Source organism: Notechis scutatus, chromosome 1 (assembly GCF_049901735.1).
Source record: "Notechis scutatus isolate UNSWTSFEM ecotype Mainland chromosome 1, rNotScu1.2, whole genome shotgun sequence".
NCBI lineage: Eukaryota > Metazoa > Chordata > Lepidosauria > Squamata > Elapidae > Notechis > Notechis scutatus.
In genome coordinates this window covers 63,579,016-63,598,058 of record NC_142009.1, presented here as the reverse complement: position 1 = coordinate 63,598,058, position 19,043 = coordinate 63,579,016, and the positions used below count along the sequence as shown (strand labels likewise).

The 19,043-nt window shown below is 39.2% G+C and overlaps 1 protein-coding gene across 5 annotated transcripts in view; it reads left to right on the top strand.

The window, feature by feature from the left end:
- Nucleotides 1–19,043, top strand: part of LOC113420029 (uncharacterized) — a 67,823-nt gene that overhangs the window by 10,434 nt on the left and 38,346 nt on the right. For 4 of the 5 annotated variants that reach the window (XM_087965863.1, XM_087965862.1, XM_087965860.1 and 1 more), the window contains exons 3-10: nucleotides 6,260–6,424; nucleotides 9,020–9,151; nucleotides 10,434–10,622; nucleotides 11,751–11,834; nucleotides 13,151–13,269; nucleotides 13,479–13,593; nucleotides 14,241–14,327; nucleotides 17,914–18,029. In XM_087965863.1, coding sequence (XP_087821989.1) covers nucleotides 6,260–6,424; nucleotides 9,020–9,151; nucleotides 10,434–10,622; nucleotides 11,751–11,834; nucleotides 13,151–13,269; nucleotides 13,479–13,593; nucleotides 14,241–14,327; nucleotides 17,914–18,029 — 1,007 coding nt within the window. The remainder of the gene's footprint in view (nucleotides 1–6,259; nucleotides 6,425–9,019; nucleotides 9,152–10,433; nucleotides 10,623–11,750; nucleotides 11,835–13,150; nucleotides 13,270–13,478; nucleotides 13,594–14,240; nucleotides 14,328–17,913; nucleotides 18,030–19,043) is intronic. The other variant, XM_087965865.1, reaches the window with a different exon arrangement.

Below are 19,043 nucleotides of genomic sequence, written 5' to 3'. Positions count from 1 at the left end.
ACTATGTGAGAGCACAACTTCTTGTTATCACACTAAGTCCTGCCCAATGGTAGGAATATTCAATCATGGAAAGGTTATAATGGACTCTGACGCCAATAGCATTTCTTTAATGGTGGCCTTTTGCAATGTGCATCCAGATTGTCTAAGCCACTGCATAAAATTAGCCTGTCTTACCACCCAGTGCAGCTTGCTATTCACTGGGAATTAGCTTTGTTCATTTTCTCCTATTCTGATTCAAAACATCTCTGTATTATAATGAGCCTCATGGTGTTAGGCATTATTAAATCTTTATGAAAGGAATGAGAATTCTCTTGCTTGGCCTTAAACTCAGATTTATATGATTGAAAGGACTGAACAATTCATATATTCTTGGGAGAGTTAAACTAAACATTGCATTGTGCAACATAAAATTATTGTCTTTTGCGGTATAGCTGTAGCCACAGGATCGCATTTTCTCTATAGAGGAGATACCGTATATACTCAGATGTATCCTATTCCTCAGTTATTTTATGTGTCATTTGCTGCTCTACAAATGTTTTCGAGAAAGTTCCTACAATTTGCTGTCAGTACTCATGCTTTTAAGGGAGTCTGGGATTTTTTTAAAAAAAACAACCTAAAGGATTGAAAGGGCCCTGAGCTGCCTACCCTCTTCCACAGGTATCACAACTGCTTTCTCACCATCACTGACTTCTATTTCCTGTGCTATAGTTGGGGATCCTTTTATGTCTTATTTTACAAAGGTGGTTTTAAGCCTCTTGTTATGTGTTTGATCCTTTAAGTCCTGTTGATCTCTGTACACACACCCCACCCCCAGTGGGACTTGAGGTATAGCATTTGCAATGTTAGCCTTCCCTAGTATTTTGTTGCTGGAGTTTTGGCTGAGTTTGGATAGAGGTCACTTTTATAGCTGCCAGTCCCCTAGCTGTCTTGGAGCAGGGACAAAACATTGTGTCATTGCGGAGCTCAAGAACAAAGCTTGGAAGCTATTCAGGGCTCCCATTCGATGAGTTGCTTAAAATAAGTGTCTTTAATCAGCCTTTCAGGAGCCGAGTCTAAAGCTCATTTGTAAAGCAGGCAGGCATGAAGTCATGCTTTGTTTTAGAAGTTCAGGAGAAATTGCTTTAGTTTCTCTTGGAGCCTGAGGGAAACCAAGCTAGAGCAGGGTTAGTAGAATTAGAAGACCTTGAACATAAAAGTTAAACATAACAATTTTGGGAAATGTTGCCTATGTAACAACCTCATCGTTTGCAGTCTTCGGAATGGCTTTTAGAAAAGTGTTCCTGCAGTTGTGACCTCAGTCACGATGGCAAATGCTGAGCCAAATGGACAGTCCTTTCCTTATAAACCAGATTCTTGAATTCAGTGGAAATGCAAACACTCTGATGGCTTTCAATGAACCGGAGTAATTCAATGGGCACTCTGATGCAGGCTGCAGTGAGCTGAAAATTGGTCAGGGAGCTTCTATGGACTGCATTCTTATGCCATTATGTAAAGGACAAATACTACAGCGGAACAGAAATTTGCTGAGAAGCAGGATATCAAGCAAATTAATAACCAAGCCAGCTTTCAGGAAGGCAAGGACAGCTTAAAATGTTTGTGTTGAAAATATAATTGCCTAAACTAAATAAAGGTAGTCCTTGACTTACAACTGTTGGAAGAAATATCCATCTGGTTCACTTCTAAGCCAGGAGAAAGACACTGGAAACATGGACGCTGTTTGGAAAGATTGGTTTAATGATGAACAGAACCACCAAGTATGCGGTCCTGGTGCAGCTGACCACATGGAGTTGAGAGTGGGTGGCTTTTATACCTTCTCCTGTGCTTTGCACTTGAACTTCCTGTTCCTGTGCAAGAATATGTATTCTATTGATTGTTGTAGGGGTCATAGCTGGCTCTGTAGGCTGTCTGAGCTCCCAGGTTTGGTTAAAGTTTGAACTGCTGATGCAGTGAAGGGGCATTGGGCAATTCCTATTATAGCTGAGTGCTAATCCTACCTTTGTTCAGATCTTGCTGCAGAGAATGTTTGCTTATGAATAGAGCTAGCTATCTCTTTATCTCTTAAGTGCTGACATCTGCTAATGGTATTAAGAAAGGTAGGGGCTGCTTTCCAAGAGCATGTTTCTCCATTTCTCATCCAGGGAAATATAATATTCTGCCTTTTTAATATTTTTCAAAATATTTCATTCTTCTAGGAGACGGGTGGGTGCTAACTTTCTACGCGACAATGATCGTTCTACGCGACAGTGATCATTCAATGGCAGTGAAAAAAGTGACTTATGACCATTTTCACAGTTACAACCTTTCCAGCATCCCCATGGTCACGTGATCAAAATTCAGATGCTTGGCAACTGGTTCAACTTTAAGACCGCTGCTATATCCTGGAATCATGTTTTACAAAAGGTGATAAGCAATCTTCTGATAAGCAAAGTCAATGGGGAAGCCAGATTCCCTTAACAACCATGTCACTAATTTATCAGCTGATAAATGATTCACTTAACAACTGTGGCAAGAAAGGTCATAAACTGGGGCAGAATTCACTTAACAAATGTCTTGCTTAACGACAGAAATTTTGGACTCAATGGTAGTCATAAGTCAAGGACTACCTGCAATAGTGTTAAGGTATTTTTCAGCTATGAGTACAGATGAGATGGGGGAAGCCTACATTTAATAACAAAACATGTACAGAGTGAACAGTATGCTAAATTCTCCTCAGGTTTCCACCTAAGGCTATTGCCAATATTTTTTTAACCCTGGTTATGTTTCTAGTTTCAGAATTCAGTTAATTCTTTTGCTGATGCAAACACATGCACACACACACACACAATTTCAGGTGCAAAATGGACATATTTTATAAACACTTTATAAAAATATAATAAATCATCAAACCTTAAATTTGTCAGCCCCTACTTTATAATGTAGTGTGCATCAATAAAGATACATTAACTGCTGAGCAATTGTAGTTTAATGATCAGAACGATTATATTGTCATTTCAAGCGACATAAGCATGAGGATGAAGCAGCATAGCTGTAATATCAGTCATCATTAGCATCTGTAAGTACGGTAATATTACCATATAAAGCCTAAAACTGGGATTACCTGATTTGAGCTACAAAAATTCAGATTAGCACTAGAATCTAGAAGAGAGCCAAGAGTTGGTTTTGCATGTGTCTTTCCTATTATCTAATGCAGGGTTGTCAAACTCATGGCCCGCAGGCCAAATGCATCATGCACTGACCATGCCCACCCCCAGTTTAGCGAAGGGGGGGCCAGTTGTGATAAGTCACGTGATGACAACATGTTGCGAGTTTGACACCCCTGATCTAATGGCTGCCTCATACAAAAAGGATGGGAATGAAGCGTATAGGTAGTCCTTGACTTAATGATCATAATTGATCCCAGAATTTCTGTTGCTAAATGAGACATTGGATAAGTGAGTTTTGTCCCATTTTATGACCTTTCTTGCCACACTTGTTAAGAGAGTCACTGCAGTTGTGAAGTTAGTAACAAGGTGGTTACACGAATCTGGCTTCCCCATTGACTTAGATTGTTTGAAGGCTGCAAAAGTGGCTTACATGATCCTGGGACATTGCAACCGTCATAAATACGAGTCAGTTGTCAAGCATCTGAATTTTGATCAAGGAGATCCTGCAATGGTCGTAAGTATGAAAAATTGTCATTTTTTTTCAGTGTCATTGTAAACTTGAAGGGCCACTAAATGAACTGTTATAAGTCGCGCATTACCTGTATTTCGGATACATTCATACAAAGATTCTGTCCTAGTTCAAAAGCAGCCACAGGCCTTTATAATCCTACTCTTTGGCTAAATTGGCAGCTTACCTGACTTATTTCTTTTTAGCCCTAAAATAACCCAAACCACATAAAAGCTTGCTTTTTTCCTAAATAATGACATTCCACAGAATTTATGGGTATTCCATTTCCTCCCTGGAGCAAAACCCTTGTTTTCTGAGCCTCAGCCACCACCGAGGTCTTTTAAAGGGAATATTTCCTTGATTCCATTCTGAAATGTCAAGATTTTAACAATTTCCCTTTCCCTTTCTAGTGGACCAGGCACTTGGAAAATGCCCAACTTTTTAAAAAACTTTTTTTTCTCTCTCTCCCTTTTATGTGGAATGGGGAAATGAGATTTTTGTTACTCCCAAGGCAGAGGAAAAGTCCGCTTACAAGGAGTTCTTGTTCAAATTTCCTAAAAATTAAGAATTTTCTCTAGAAAATTTGCAGGCTATTCTTGCCTCTAACAACTGCAATAGGAGACATTAGGAAAAGTTGCACATGTTATGACCAGGAGTGGGCTTCAAATAGTTTAACAACCGGTTCTCTGCCCAGTTGCCGGGTGGGCCTGGCCAAGGTGTGTGGCCTAGTCAGCCTTCTGCACCACCCTGGGGCTCTGGAGGCTCTCTGGAGGCCGGAAATGGGCCCATTTCCAGCTTTCTGGAACTTCCAGGAAGCCTGTTTTTTGCCCTCCCTGGGCTGCGGAGGCTTTCTTCGAGCCTCAAGGAGGGCAAAAATGGTGTTCCTGGGCTCCAGGGGTTTTCTGGAAGCCAGAAATGGCCCCGTTTCTGGCCTTGCAGAACTTCCAGGAGGTCTGTTTTTTTGCCATCCCCAAGCCTCTTCATGGGCCCTGCACTTACCTGCGATCCAAAACAGGCCACGTGGGGACTCCGAAGAGGGGCGGGGTGGATGGGGCCAGGCAGAGGTGGGATTTGCCGGTTTGCCAAACCGGCCATAAAATTAACAACCAGTTCTCTCGAACTGGTGTGAACTGGTAGTAGTCCATCCCTGGTTATGACTAGATATGCTACCTTTGCAGCAATCGAGAGGTTTTTCTTCTAAGAGGAATGGTTGCTTCACTTTGTTACAAATGCTTACATATTTACAAGTAAGGAAAAGTATGGATATATAGTAAAGACCTAGGGTGGCAGGGAGAACAACCAATTTAATTATTGGGGTGGAAATGAGATGTTGTTGTAGTTGTTCATGAGCAGGCAGTATCTTAAATGGGCATCTTTTTGAACGACTTTGAGATTTGGGGTTTTTTAGTCTTCTGCTGGTTAGTTGGAGGAAGCACTGATTGGCTCATTGTCTTCTCAGCATCTTCTCAGTGTACTTAAGTCAGCAGGAGTGAAGATGTTTGGCAAATCTTTGAACTGTTTTGGAGGGATTTGGTAAATGTCTATGGAGATTCTCAGTCATCCAGCTTATGGTTGTCTCAAAGGTTCTTTTTCAAGAGGCAACTGGACTTTCTTGTTTTTCTTTGAAGATGTTTCACTTTTCATCCAAGAAGCTTCTTTAGCTCTGACTGGATGGTAGAGGATGGAAGGATTTATATTCCTTGCAGACAGCTGGTCATTTGCATTCTTTTAGAAAGTCATTGAGGCCACTTGGAGATTTATCTGTGTTCCTCAGGATGACCTGAATAGTGCAAATGGATGTGGAGCTTTCTTGGAACTGCTGAAAGGTCTGCACTGTAGAATGGAGATAGATGATATTGTATCCTTCCCCTTCTATTGAGAGAGGGCTGTTTAATTTTGACATAGATGACCTGTTTGACCCTTCTTTCAAACCAGCGGTCCTCTCTTGTCCAAAATGCTGCCTTCAAAAGAGTAGTCTTTGCCTTTTAAAAGGCAAGGGGAAGCATATGACACATTTATCTCCAGTCGACAACACAATCCTTTCAGCAGTTCCAAGAAAGCTCCACACCCCTTTGCACCATTCAGGTGAGGACACACATAAACTACCAGGTGGCTCAACAACTCTCTAAAAGAATGCAAGTGATGAGCTGGCTGCAAGGAGTATAAATCCTTCCATTCCCTACCATCTAGTCAGAGCTGAAGAAGCTTCTTGGATGAGAAGCGAAATGTCTTCAAACAAAAAAGAAGGAAGTCCAGTTGCCTCTTTAAAAAAGCACCTTTGGGTGAGATTGGGTAAAAAAAACAGTGCCATGTGCCTTTATACACCATACTGTTGTTGGATCAGCTGCACATTCGAAGGAATGGAATAAACTCCAAGACTTTTCAAGTGGGTAGTAAAGAAGACTTAACACAAAGCTGAGCATCTTTTCAGCAATGCACATTTTTAGGGTGGGGCAATTAAAACTCAGCATTGCCATTCCATACCCAAACCAATGTTGGTTTTGGAACCAAAGGTCAGCTAAGTCATAGTTACTTCTCTTCTATCTGATTCCGGCCAAATCTAAGAAAACTCACTTTTTCACTCTTTCTCTCTCTCTCTCCTTCCTAGACTGCAAGCTCTGTTGCAGCACCTCCTTGGAAAGAGAGTACCAAAAATACCAAACCAGGCAAAGCAGTGGTGCTGAAGCCCTGCATAGAAAGCAGCAGCCCAGGAGTGGCAGACCTATCCAAGTGGAGCCTTCTCCTAGCCCAGTTCAACTGTGACATGGTGCAGGTAAAGAAAGAAAATTTGCAAAGGAAGAAATTGGCTTGACTGTTACCCCAAAAGAGAGGACAATAAAAGGCTGTCTTCTGCTCTTCTTTTCGAAGCTGCAGTAGAAAGGAAGAGAGCGCAGCCTTTTGCTGCCAAAGGACTTTCCTTTATTAGAGTGAGAGGACGTGCAGATGGAAAGAAGCAAGGTTCTTTGGCTAGCGGGAGGGAAGCTGTTGCTATGGCATGAGGTCATCCTTGGCAGTCTCTCTTTAAGGCAAAGGACAGAGGACAGTAGGTCAGTCCACAGAAATGTTGCTTTTTTTTTTTCCTCCATTTTTTTTTGAAGGAAAGGGCATGACATAGACGTCTCACTTTTGTGCAGGAAGGGTGGTTAAATGTGTTGGTGTAAGTCTGCGAACACAGAATGGGCTGTGAACATGTGCCTTCAAATAAAACAGTGAAGTCAACGATTGTTTTTAGAAGGTTCTGAAAGTCTTGAATATGGACTCCAGTAAGGAAAGACCCTGGTTTACTGTCATCATTTAACTGTCACTTCACACTGGCCATGAAATAAATTGCTCAATTACTTTCTGCTGACAGTTTAGAAAGAGTCGGATGACACAAACACAAATGATCTAATGGTGTCCCACCTGTTCTGAGAAGCTGCTAATGCTTGCCTGGTTCTTGGATGTAGGCAGTCCAAGACAGAAGCTCAGATTGTGCAATTTCCTTGACTGCCTCCTTTCTAATCCCAATATTTCTTGGTTTAAGAAGCACAAAGCAAGAATGTGGATGTTGTGTAGATATCAAAGTGAGTCATATAGCTATGAGTTTAATAACTGAACGCTGATAGATTTAGCAGTCCTTAGTGAAGATGAAAAGCTGCTGGAATAGTGAATATTTTATTACTTGAAGCATCTAAATGCATTACTCAACTTTTAGGGCAGGTCTGTGTGTAGAAAGATGGAATGACTGGGTTTCACATAGCAACAGTAATTGGGCTAATGTCAGGTGTAAATAACCAGGAATAACCATTCATTGAATTCAAAGCACGGGGGAGTTTATTATTGCTACCTATACACAAGAATCTAATCAACTAATGGTCAAAGCTAAACTGGCTAGATAAGGGTCAGTGGAATTCACTGGAGGCTGGATTTGGGTCTGTTGTGGCAACGCAGTGATTCCAAACTGATGACATGTTTAACTCCACCTTGCAGCTCAGCCTGCTCTTCTCCTACAGCTTATTCATTTCATCTAAACCATGAGCTGTCTGTTGAATAATTCACAATGAATGGGTTCATACATTGTGCAAAACTTAAGCAACCTTCATTACACCTACATATATGAACCAAGTCAGTTGTGCTCCCCAAACCTATAGCCACTCCGGAGGAAAGAAGATACATGTGTTGTAAATAGGAAATTATCTTCCTCCAAGTTAGATTGTGTAATCATCCAGCTAATCTGTATTCTGGCAGCAGCTTTCTGGGATCAGGCAGCATTTTTTTCTAGTGCTTGCAATCAGATATTTAATTAGAGTTGATAGGATTTATACTGTGGCTCTTCTACTATGGAACAATATTGCTTTTCTAAGGGACTTTTAGTACCAAAAGGCATTACTCAGATTACCTGCATGCGTGGCCAACATAAGTCTCTCTTAAGCCTCATCCTCTAATCCAGTGTTTCTTAACCTCAGCAACTTTAAGACACGTTTTATTCCCATGCTGGTTGAGGAATTCTGGGAATTAATGTCCACATGTCTCCACATTGCTATGCCTCTGTAAATTTTTGGTTTTCTGCAGTCTAGTTATAGTTGTTTACATTGTCTTAGAAAGTTTTATTTATTTAAGAAAATGTATATTGCTGCCTAACTCATTATCAGTGACTCTAGGTGGCTTACAAAGACAAAAACCTAATATAAAATAATAAAAAGCAATAATCTCTCACCCTCCTGGTAGACAACAGCTAATCAAATAAGCCACTTGATGGGCGCCATCCCACTCTGGGTTCCCCAGGCCCATTGGCAAAACCAGGTCTTCAGGGCCTTCCAAAGAGGATCGGGGGTGGGGAATCTTATTTCTGTGGGGATGATGCTCCACAGGGAGGGAGCCACCACAGAGAAGACCCTTCTTCTTGGTCCTACTAGATGTTCCTCCTTAGGAGAGGGGACCCACAGCATTTCTTGCTTCCCTGCTATGTAACCAGGAGAAGATGGTCCTTTAAATAACTTGGTCCCAATCCATGTAGGTCTTTAAAAGTGACAACCAGCACCATGGATAGGACACAGAAGCAAACCAGCAACCAATGCAATTCCTGCAGGAGAGATGACACATATGCACACCTAGGCCTGCACAAAACAGTGTGGGCCGCTTCATTTAAGTTTTGCTGGAAGCCTCACTACAGCATTATAGTTCTGTAACATCTACTGAAATAAATACCATGGGTATATAATCTTGTTTGAATTTTTTTACTGCTATACTAGAAGACATAGTCATAGTGCCCTATATCCTTTCTCTTCTCCCACACAGGAGCTGACTTTTGAACTTCCTGAAGGATGTATAGCAAAGTATAGCAAACCATCTATATTTTTTACATCTGCTTATTTTATGTCCCTTTCAGGCTGAAAAATGGATGCGAGGAAAACTTCTTGATCTGAAGGATGGTTGCAGATTTCAGGAATGGGAACGGATAGCTCAAATATTACAGAGAGAGATGAAGGATTTTGAGAACACCATCATCAAACTGAACCAGGTAAAATGTGGTCTGTGGGCTGCTTCCTCTTACTTTACATCTGCATGAAAAAAGACACCTGCATCCAATTCTTCAGTAGCTCAGAATGGCTTAAACCACCTCCTATCTACAAGATCCAGAAAGGGGAGGAAATAATAATTTAAAAAATTAAGCAATCTTTTTCATGTTTTTCTGGAAAAGGAACAAAGTGTGTATTCTTTTACTTCGGTGTAGCATGTTAATAGACATAAAAATAAATATTGCATAATTGCATTCAAAAATAAAACTATCACATTTTGTTACAAGAGAAGCAGATGTTCGTGAGATAGTGGGCTGTTGGAAATGTGCCAGTCCCTGCTTAAAGGCCAACTTTTTCTCCCTCTGTGGAATTTTCCACCAAATACCTCCCAGCTAAGTAAAGAATAAAGTCCCGGAAGAAAGCAACAGCAAACTGCTACAGTATTGTTGCCAAGAAAACAACATGGATATGTCCATGAAATCACCAAGTCAAGCTCAACGTGAGGTTTTTAATGCTTAATAGTTTCCTTCTTACCTATTCCACAGTTAATTTAAAACCAGATGACGATGAAATTTACAAAAGTTTCTATGAAAGCAGATTTTCTTCCAGACAAGAAAACAAACAGACTTCAGTTCTCTTTCTCACAACTACTTTATCAGAACATTTTTTGTGCCATTTTCTCAGGGACAAGGCCAAGTTTGTCATATAGGTTCTTGGCTGTCCACAAACCAAACTCCCTTCCTAATGAATTCCTTCCTATGCATGCCACCTTAATATTCCAGGAACTGGAAGTTTCTTTGCACGTAATAGAGAGTTTCCTCAGTTGCCACTTTTTTATATACAGTACTATTCAATTCTCATCTGATTGGTTCAACAGTTATAGGATTCAACTGAGTCTTAGTATCCACAGTAGACTAATCTTTTAGGTTAAGAGACAGTGTACACACAATCTTTTTTGTAATACTTTCCCATTGTCCCCAAATTAGTAGATTTTGGTCCTCAATTTATGAAAAGTTCCTCACCTGCTACATTCTATTAACATACTTTCATAACTGACATTTGAAGGCAACCTTGCAATCTTGCTAGTTGATTTCTCAGAGGGCTTCATTGTCAAACTTTTTTTTAAAAAGGACAAATTGGGTAAAATAGAATATGCTGTGGAAATATTATTTTTTGATTGCTAACTTCCTTTTCTGTACTTTTTTTCATTGGGTAAATGCATTTGCAAGACAATACGGTTGTACTTTCAACTTTGTTAGTATATTTTTCCCATCTTTCCTGCAGATGGGTGAGCAGCTGATGATCCAGCCAAAATCCAGCACAGAGATAGAGAGACGACTTCAGACACTGCAAGAACAATGGCAATTGCTAAAGCACATGGCAACAAATCAGACTAAAACAGTAATTGGGTTCAAGAGCTTACAAGAGTTCAACCAGAAAGCTGAACAACTAGAAACCTGGATCAGGCAGAAGGTAATTACTTGGGATACATAGGAACAAGGCCAAAAATGAGTCCCAGATACATTTTCTTTTCAGAGATGCGAATTTTGTTCTGGTGGTGGAAGTATGACTTATTTTTTTTTTCTGCATCACCATTCTCCGTGATGGAAGTGGGCAACCTTTTTGAGTAAGAACCTCCTTGGATGTGACCAGTGGTAATCTCTCTGGAATGGGCAGCACTGAAAACTTCTTTTTAAATTTTATTTTGTGGGTCATTAGGATTGAAGTAGCTGCTCAAGCCTTGCAAAGGTCTAAATATCCATTTTGCCCTTTAAGATCCTCTAAAATGGCAAAACATAGTCTTTTGAGGAGGAGAAACCCTAGCTAAGAAAAAAGACTCCCAAAATTTTACTCCTGTTTGCTCTGGGAGGCATCTCCAGAAATTGCAGATAGAGAGCTGAGGGCTATTCACTTTTGGTCTATGAGTTCATTAGTTCAAATATTTAAGAGACTTTTAAGTGGATAAATTTTCCTCAATAATCTAATTTGGGATAGAAAAAAATATTTCTTTTCCCCCTCCCCTTTTTTAATTTTCTTCCTCAAGCTAGTGTTACTCAGATGTGGTGGATTTCAGTTCCAGTAGTAAATCCAAACTTCATTTTTTTTAACTGTTACCTTTAATTAAAATGTTTTTAAGGTTTTATATAAAGGAAAAGTTTTGGCCATTTCTCTTGAAAGCTCAAAACAGAGAGAAAGCTAGAAGAACCTTATGATGGTCAAAGTTTATCTTGAGTGCCTTTCAGTCTTCAAAGAGATTTTTTTTTGCTTTGAATTCTATTAGACATTTTAATTTTAGTATCCATAACTTCTGTCCTTCACTTATATTCCATTTACTGACATAAATTTAAAAATTTCTAGAGTTTCTTTCCTAAACTTGAAAAGAATGAAAATCCTACCCCATCATAAATATTAGCAACCTTATTTAATTTTGCACAATTTACACAGATCTTAATATTCAAGTTTCTCTGTTATGCATATTTACAAACACAATTCCTGTGTGCATTTGGAAGAAATATTTCCATCTTTTAAAATTTCCTGTAAATATTATGGTCACTGTGTTTTCCAGGATCTCACATATTTTAATCGTCTTTACCTCTCTAGGAAGAGAAGCCTTTGCTAGCTATTTTACTACAAGAGAAGGCAGATAAGGTACAAATTACCCGGCAGATCCTTGACTTAAAGCAGGTAATCTTCCTGACATTCCTTATGGGAATTTGTGTTGTGAAGGGTGTTTCTACTTTGGTTTTACTTTCTGTATCTGATGCATTTGCAAAACAGATTCTGTCTTAGAAGAGTTCTGCAGATCTCCTTAGAGTTGGACTCAGACTGAGCAAGTCCTCTTCAGGGACCTAAAGCATTGTTTTGCAGAGTTAGCTGGGAAGAGTTACATTCCCAAGAAAGAGGAGAGAGTCCTTTGGACTGCAAACTTTGCCACTAGTTTATTAGATTTATGCCTTCCTTGGTTTGTAAAGGCTTAAGAGGTGATTTGGTTGACTCCATGCAGGAATGTCAATTTCCATGAGGGAAGGAGTGGTTCTTCTATCCTTGAAGGAAGTGGTGGCATATCACTGCTTGACCCAAGAGCCGTGGACAATTTTTGTCCAGTCTCCAATTTTCCTTTTTTTTTTTTTTAAGGAAAAATTGTTGGGAAGGTTGTTTGGACTGTTGCTTCAGTAGGCTGTAGAGGAGGATTATCTGGACCTTTTTAGTTGCGTTTCAGACAGGGGCATAATACTAAGGCAACATTGCTTGTACTTGTTGATGACCTCTAGTACAGGCAGTGGCGGCTCTGGTTCTCCTTGACCTTGGAGTGGTTTTCAGTATTGTTGATCATGGCATTCTATGGAGGCTAGAGAAAACTAGTGGTTTTTCTCCTTTCTGGGTGGTTCCAGTTACTGTTGGCAGGAGGAAGAGTTTAAGCACGAGGTTCCTCACTTACGTGGTGTCTCAAGACTCAATACTTTCAACTCTTATCCTTAAAATCTACATAGGGTTACTAATTGATACCCAGTTGTACAGCTTGACCACAGGCTGCCCAAGTGATGTAGCCAATATCTTCTGCTAAAGTCTGTGGGGATTCAGATGGGGACAAATAGACTCCTGCTCCATCAAAGGAAGAATGGGTGACTGCGGGTGTTTGGGCTCTTGATCCTGGAAATTGTCCACCTTTAGTCCTGGATGGAACATCACTTCCCATTTAGGACTGGCATGCAATATGGGAAATTTCTGGACACACAACTCCTGCTAGAAGAGCAGGGGGTGGCCCGGAAGATCTGTGCACATATCTATCTGTCGCTGGACTAGGAGGTTCTTCGGCCATCCACGGACTGTGAATAGTAATAGCACACCTCAATATGCACACATAATCTGGCTACTCTCTGCACGGTACTTGTTGCCAGCTTAATTTCCAATGGGGCAAAGAGAGAGATATTTTAATGAAAACCAAGTTTGCGTTACTTTATTGTCTCCTCTCTTCTGCTTTTCCCCTACACTCAACTTAGGAGGAGCTGCAGTTCCAAGCAGTGCATGAGGAATTGAACAGCCTGGCTCAGAAGCTTGAGAAACAAGGGAAGAGTGAAAGCAGAAGTATCATGGCACGACGCAAGTACCTGAATAAAATGTAAGCCCAGGCAGCAGCAGAATGTACTGGTGCAGAGACGATATTAGGACAAGCTAATTAAGACAAGCTAATATTAGAGTGTCATCTAATCACATTTCTCTTAAGTTTCCATGCTTGATATCTTTCTGTTAAAATACAACAATCAAGGCAGCTTATTCAAGAAGGAGACAGGGCTAAACTGTGTACCTGTCCTCCTTCCATCCTTTCAGGTGGCTTCAGCTTCAGAGGACATTAAAGGAACATCATGAAACCCTGCAGCAGGCACTAGAAGCAGCTTCTTTCCTCCAGCAAGCAGATGTGCTCCTTTCAGTCATCCATGCAAAGGTACTAAGGGATGAGATTACATTCTAGGCAACTGCACCATAAAAATAGATCTGGGTCATTGAATTACCTAGAAGCATATATTTGGTTCAGCAGGATGCATCACTTTTACCCAAGCCTTCAATTATGTGCAGTTTAATCCAGACTTCAGTTATGCTATATCCAGCAAGCTGATTGTGTGGCAAGATTGGATAATCAACCCTGTAGCCAAGAAGGAATACTGCTCCCTTCCCTGCAATATTTCATGGCATGCAGTTCTAGCTATACTATCTTACTTTATAAAGGGTAGGGTAATAAGGAATGGCTTGATGCTGTCATTTTGTGTTCCTTAACAGATGTCCTGCATTTCAGCTTCTAACAAGGTTGGGTGAAGCTGCTGCACAATTTCTAACTTTACAATATGAAGATTTATAATTGAAGTTATTCACCCAGTTAGATTTAAAAGTCGTCCTGAAGCTCAGAAATCTTGGCTTGGAACATAAAAATTCAAACTTTAAAAATTTATTTATTTATTTTTAAAAAAAGGTTCTTGGTTTTTATTAAGTAACATTAATAAATATTCTGATTTATTTTTGAGAAGTGGATACCCCCAAAAAAGATTAGATTGCTAGCTGTCTCTCTGGGTTTAAAGTCTATCCTGTCTGTTACAGTTGAGACATCTTTATGGAGAAAGAAAACAGAATGAATTTGAGTCAAGCCCAGACATGGATATCCGGGATATTGCCAGCCAGGTCATGGTGAGTAATGGAATTATTATCTGGAATACGTAAGCTGAGAAATCATTATTTTTAGATCATAGAGGACCTATTTAGATCATTAGATCACTTGCTACTTTGTGCAAGAATCCAAGTTAAAGTACTCCCAACAGATTTCTGTCCAGCTTCTGCTTGAACATATCCAATGAATAAGAACCCACCATATTCCTTTGTGATTGATTCATGGAAAATCAGAGACATTCTAAATCCTTCATAGCATTAATAGGGATAGAAGAGATCTCCAACCTCCTGTCGAGGGCAGGAATCCTCATACCATTATGGACAAATGGCTGTCCAATCTTTTATTGGAAACCTCCAGTGACAGAGCATTCACAACTTAAGGAGGAAGGCTGTTCCATTGCTGAATAGCTGACATAGTCAGGAAATCCCCCTTAGTTCAAATCTGGATTTCTACCAGTTGTTTCTTACATTGCCTCAGGTGCTAAAGAGAATAAATCTATTCCCTCTCTACTGTGACATCCCTTCATGCATTGGAAGATTGCTATCATGTCTCTCCTTATCTTTTTCTTCCTTAAGCTAAACACCAAATTCCTTTAAACGCTCTTTTTTTTAAAAAAAAAAAAAACAAGTTTTATTAATTTTTAAAGACAAACAAATCATCATTAACCATTACATACTTAAACCTTTTTCCATTATAAATTTTACAAGTCAAATAAAACCTTATTTTATACAATATAATTCTATTTTAAACCATTTCCATATGAGCATACAAATACCTCTTATCCAGTTTCTCTTTACTTCTCTTTACTCTTATTCAATTTCACTATTATTATTTCATCTATTTCTTTCTGACTTGGTTACCATTATTCTCATTCTATATTTCTGCAAGGTTTTATTAATTCTCCCAGAAACATAAACACACAACACACAAACATAAAAAAAAATCTTTTAGGAAAGTAACTTGGTATCTCTCTCTTCATGGACTTCAATTATATTCATGCTCATCTTACATGTCATTACCTATTTTATTTACCATTCTATGTCTTCTATATTAGCTTCTCCACACATTTCACTCTTCTTAATTCTATCTTAATTAATCCATCTTAATTTGAGTCATTATATTTGTATCTTTTGTCCATTCTTTATTATCCCTTTGTCTCGTTCCTTATAATAATAAAAAAAGAATTTCTCCTGAAATCACTAATCAGAGTATGATGCCTTTCTATCTTCCCCTAAATTAGTTAAATTAACATTTAAAATAACACCTAATACCCAATCTGATTCTGCTTGGTACATTCTATCTACTAATTTTTTTTTAAATAAAAAATAATAAATCCAAAATGATTAAATACATAGTTAAATAGTAGATCTAAATATTGAATCTTATAACATTCCCATTGCCTTTTCCAAAGACAAATGCTACAATAAAAATTTTATAATAACATCAATACTATAGTCATATTAAACTCTTTAATTAAAACTCAATATTCTAAACATTCCCTTTAATATTTTATTAAATTTTAAAATCAATCATTACTAAACATTTCAACATTTTAATCTATTAACTCTTAAACCATTCTAATTTTCTATTTCTAATACAATGCTACAATACCATCTTATGTACCTTGCAAAATCTTTTTAAAAGAAATTATACTTTACCCTTTGTCCCTAAAAAAAATTCCTTTTTTCCCATCTAATTTCAAAACTTTGTGGCTTTTCTCCACCTTTTCCCTTCCTTTCTTCCCCCACCAGACCTTTCTACCCCCTTCTTCTAGCCTCTGCCTTACTGGCTTCCCTTCTCTGTTGTGTTCCTTTTCCCTTTTGTTTACTATCATTATATTGATTTTGCACCTTATTTTTCCTTTCTTGAGTGTTTTTTTAAATCTTAAGTCCTTCATTTTCCTTCCTTTCTTTCTTCCTTCTTTCTTAGTTAAATTTTGAAATTCATTAAAGATGGCTTCTTCTTCTCCTTCTTCTTCTTCTGCTGCCTCCATCTGTTGTAATGTTTGTTGATAGTTAGCAAGCGCCATTTCTAAAAAAAGGAAGGCTTCTTTCACACCATCTTTGCCATTTTTTTGTTTGCTCATATTCTTTTCTCAGTTCCTCAGCAGAAAAAGTCATTATAAATCTTTTCTTTTCTTTTTTTCCCCCTTCTTTCTTCTTGCAACAACCAAGATATTTCAAAAAAATAGAACAATCCCAAAGTCATCAATCAATCCAAGCCAAGGCAAAGTTCTCACTTTCTCTTCCTGGGGTAGTATCAATCAAAAAAGAAAGTCCAAATCTGTATCTTAAAGCCTTATTGCAATATATTTCAGTCTTCAAATCCTTAAGGCATCTCCTCCAACAAAATCTTAACATATAAATATATTTTTAGTCCTCTCCCTTCCCACTTATCACATAAAGCCAGTTTTTACCTGAAAAGACAGGTTTTTTAGTATCCACTTGTTAATTCCGTAGGGAAGGAGAGTAAACTTTCCTTTCAGCACCTCCAAATTGCCGCTTATTTTCTCTTCTGGAAGGTATCATTCAAAAAGCCATAATTTCCAGGAATTATGTTAAATATGTCTTAGAGTCCTGGGAACCAAGAAAAACTTTCTCTTTTCAAAGGCTTTCTCCTCTTCCTCCTGCGCATTCTTACCTGGCTGCCAGCTTCTTTGTGGCGGCCATTGCAGACCGCCGCTGCACTGTCTTGGGAAAAGGGGGTTCTGCTGGCCGGGAAGGGGGTCTGCAACACCCCAAACCCCTCTCTGGATCCCCTATCTTCAGCCACCCCTGCAGGGCAGCCTTAGCTCCAAACCCGTCCGGATCGGAGCACCAAAATGGCTAGCGCAGCAGGGATCGCGCAGTATCGTGAATCCCCGCCGCTGCGGCCGACAAACCGGAAATTCCTTTAAACGCTCTTGATAGAGTTTAGCCTTACTATCACTGTTGCTTAGATCTGTCTCTCGGTCCTCTTTCTCAGTTTTGACCTATTTTCTCCAATCTGGCCACTTCCAGATTTGTTAAATTCAATCCCCAAATCCCTAATCATGCTAGGTTCTAATATTGGTTCTGCACTTCAGCTCCTGAACTATATCCATAGTCAGTGGTCTATCATACTAGTGGTTATACAGTGTTAAAAAGTTAGGAAGCTAAATTTTCAGCAGAAGCTTTAGTTACTAAAAAAAAAAAAAATGTCCTCCTTGATATACATTTGCATCTGAAGAGCTAATCCAAAACATTTCTTTGGTGATGTTATTAGATGTGCACAATGTGACTCATCAAGCTATATTTGGCTCATGAAGTAGAGCAGGGTGTCAACCTTGGCAACTTTAAGACTTGTGGACTTCAACTCCCAGAATTCCTCAGCCAGCTTTGCTGGCTGAGGAATTCTGGGAATTGAAGTCCACAAGTCTTAAAGTTGCCAAGGTTGGACACCCCTGAAGTAGAGCTTTCTGTAGCCCGTAACTGAAAAACAGAGCTTGGCAAGCGCTTGCCTAGCCACAAAGCACATGCCCAGTCTGATGTCTTTGGTTTGGTGGGTCAAGTTGTATGGGCTCAGCCAGTGGCAGATGCCCAGTTACCACTCCCAATTATTCACGTTGTACCTTTTCTATACCTGTAGATGCTAGATGTGACCATGTCACAGCTTATAAGTCTTCACCCCAGTCTGGCAGCACAAGTGTCGCTCAAACACCAAGATATCAAGGAGAGCTGGGCCCGGTTACAGCAACTGTTGAGGTATTTGCCGAATATTTGATCTGTAACTCTTTTCATAGCTTTAGTTAAGTACTTCGTTTATGAAGCATCTAATTTTGGAATTGATAAGAGTTATTTTTTTAAAAAAAACTAGAGTTGCCATCAGCACATCCTGTCTTCTTTGGTGTGACTGACTGAAGAAGGCATTCAACAAAAGTTCAGAAAGTCTCAGGAACTATAATGGTCTCTGCTTCAACAGCAAAGCAAAATTAAGAGTTTAGCAATCATTCCAGTTGGTTCAGGCTTTGCACAAAGCACCACCTTTTTAAGTAAAAGATTTAAGTAAGAAAACCAGTTTCTCAACCTCAACCATTTTAAGATGCGTGGACTTCAACTCCCAGAATTCCCTAGCCAGCATGCTGACTGGAGAATTCTAGCAGTTGAAATCTACACACCTTAAAATTTCTGTGGCTGAGCAACCCTGGACTAAGTGCAGAGAAAGGTTGGAATAAAAAGAGCCCCAAGGAGTTTATGGGTAAAAGGAGAAGGCTTGGTATGTGATCTATACTCTTTAATCCAGCATCAACTTCAATGACTATTCTAGATGGATAGTTTCATATATCTAGAGGACAACAGGTTGGGGAAGATGTTTTTAGGTCTCTTAAAGTTCTTCTTCCTTAAAAACTAGTCCTTATGCGATTTGTAGCTCGGGTGTAGGATGTTACTTACACTGCTGAACATACTACCTAGTCTGGGAACAAAACTTTCAGAAACCAAACCACAAGTTCGGAGAACGAACCTCCACCCTTACTTGTCCTAATATTTGTTTGTTTTACTTTCAGCCTCCAAAATATATATATTTTTTGCAAGTCTGAGGGCAGGAACTCATTTTATTAATCTTTAAATTTCCACCTGTGGAAGCCTATAGTTTTACCCCCCTCAAAAAAGAATAAAATGATTTAAATAGTGCATCTATAATGAGCAGAGCTAAGATTGCTCTGAGACAGGGCTAGATTTATTTTGTAGTGATTTTCATGTGGGCTTTCTGCCTCTCCT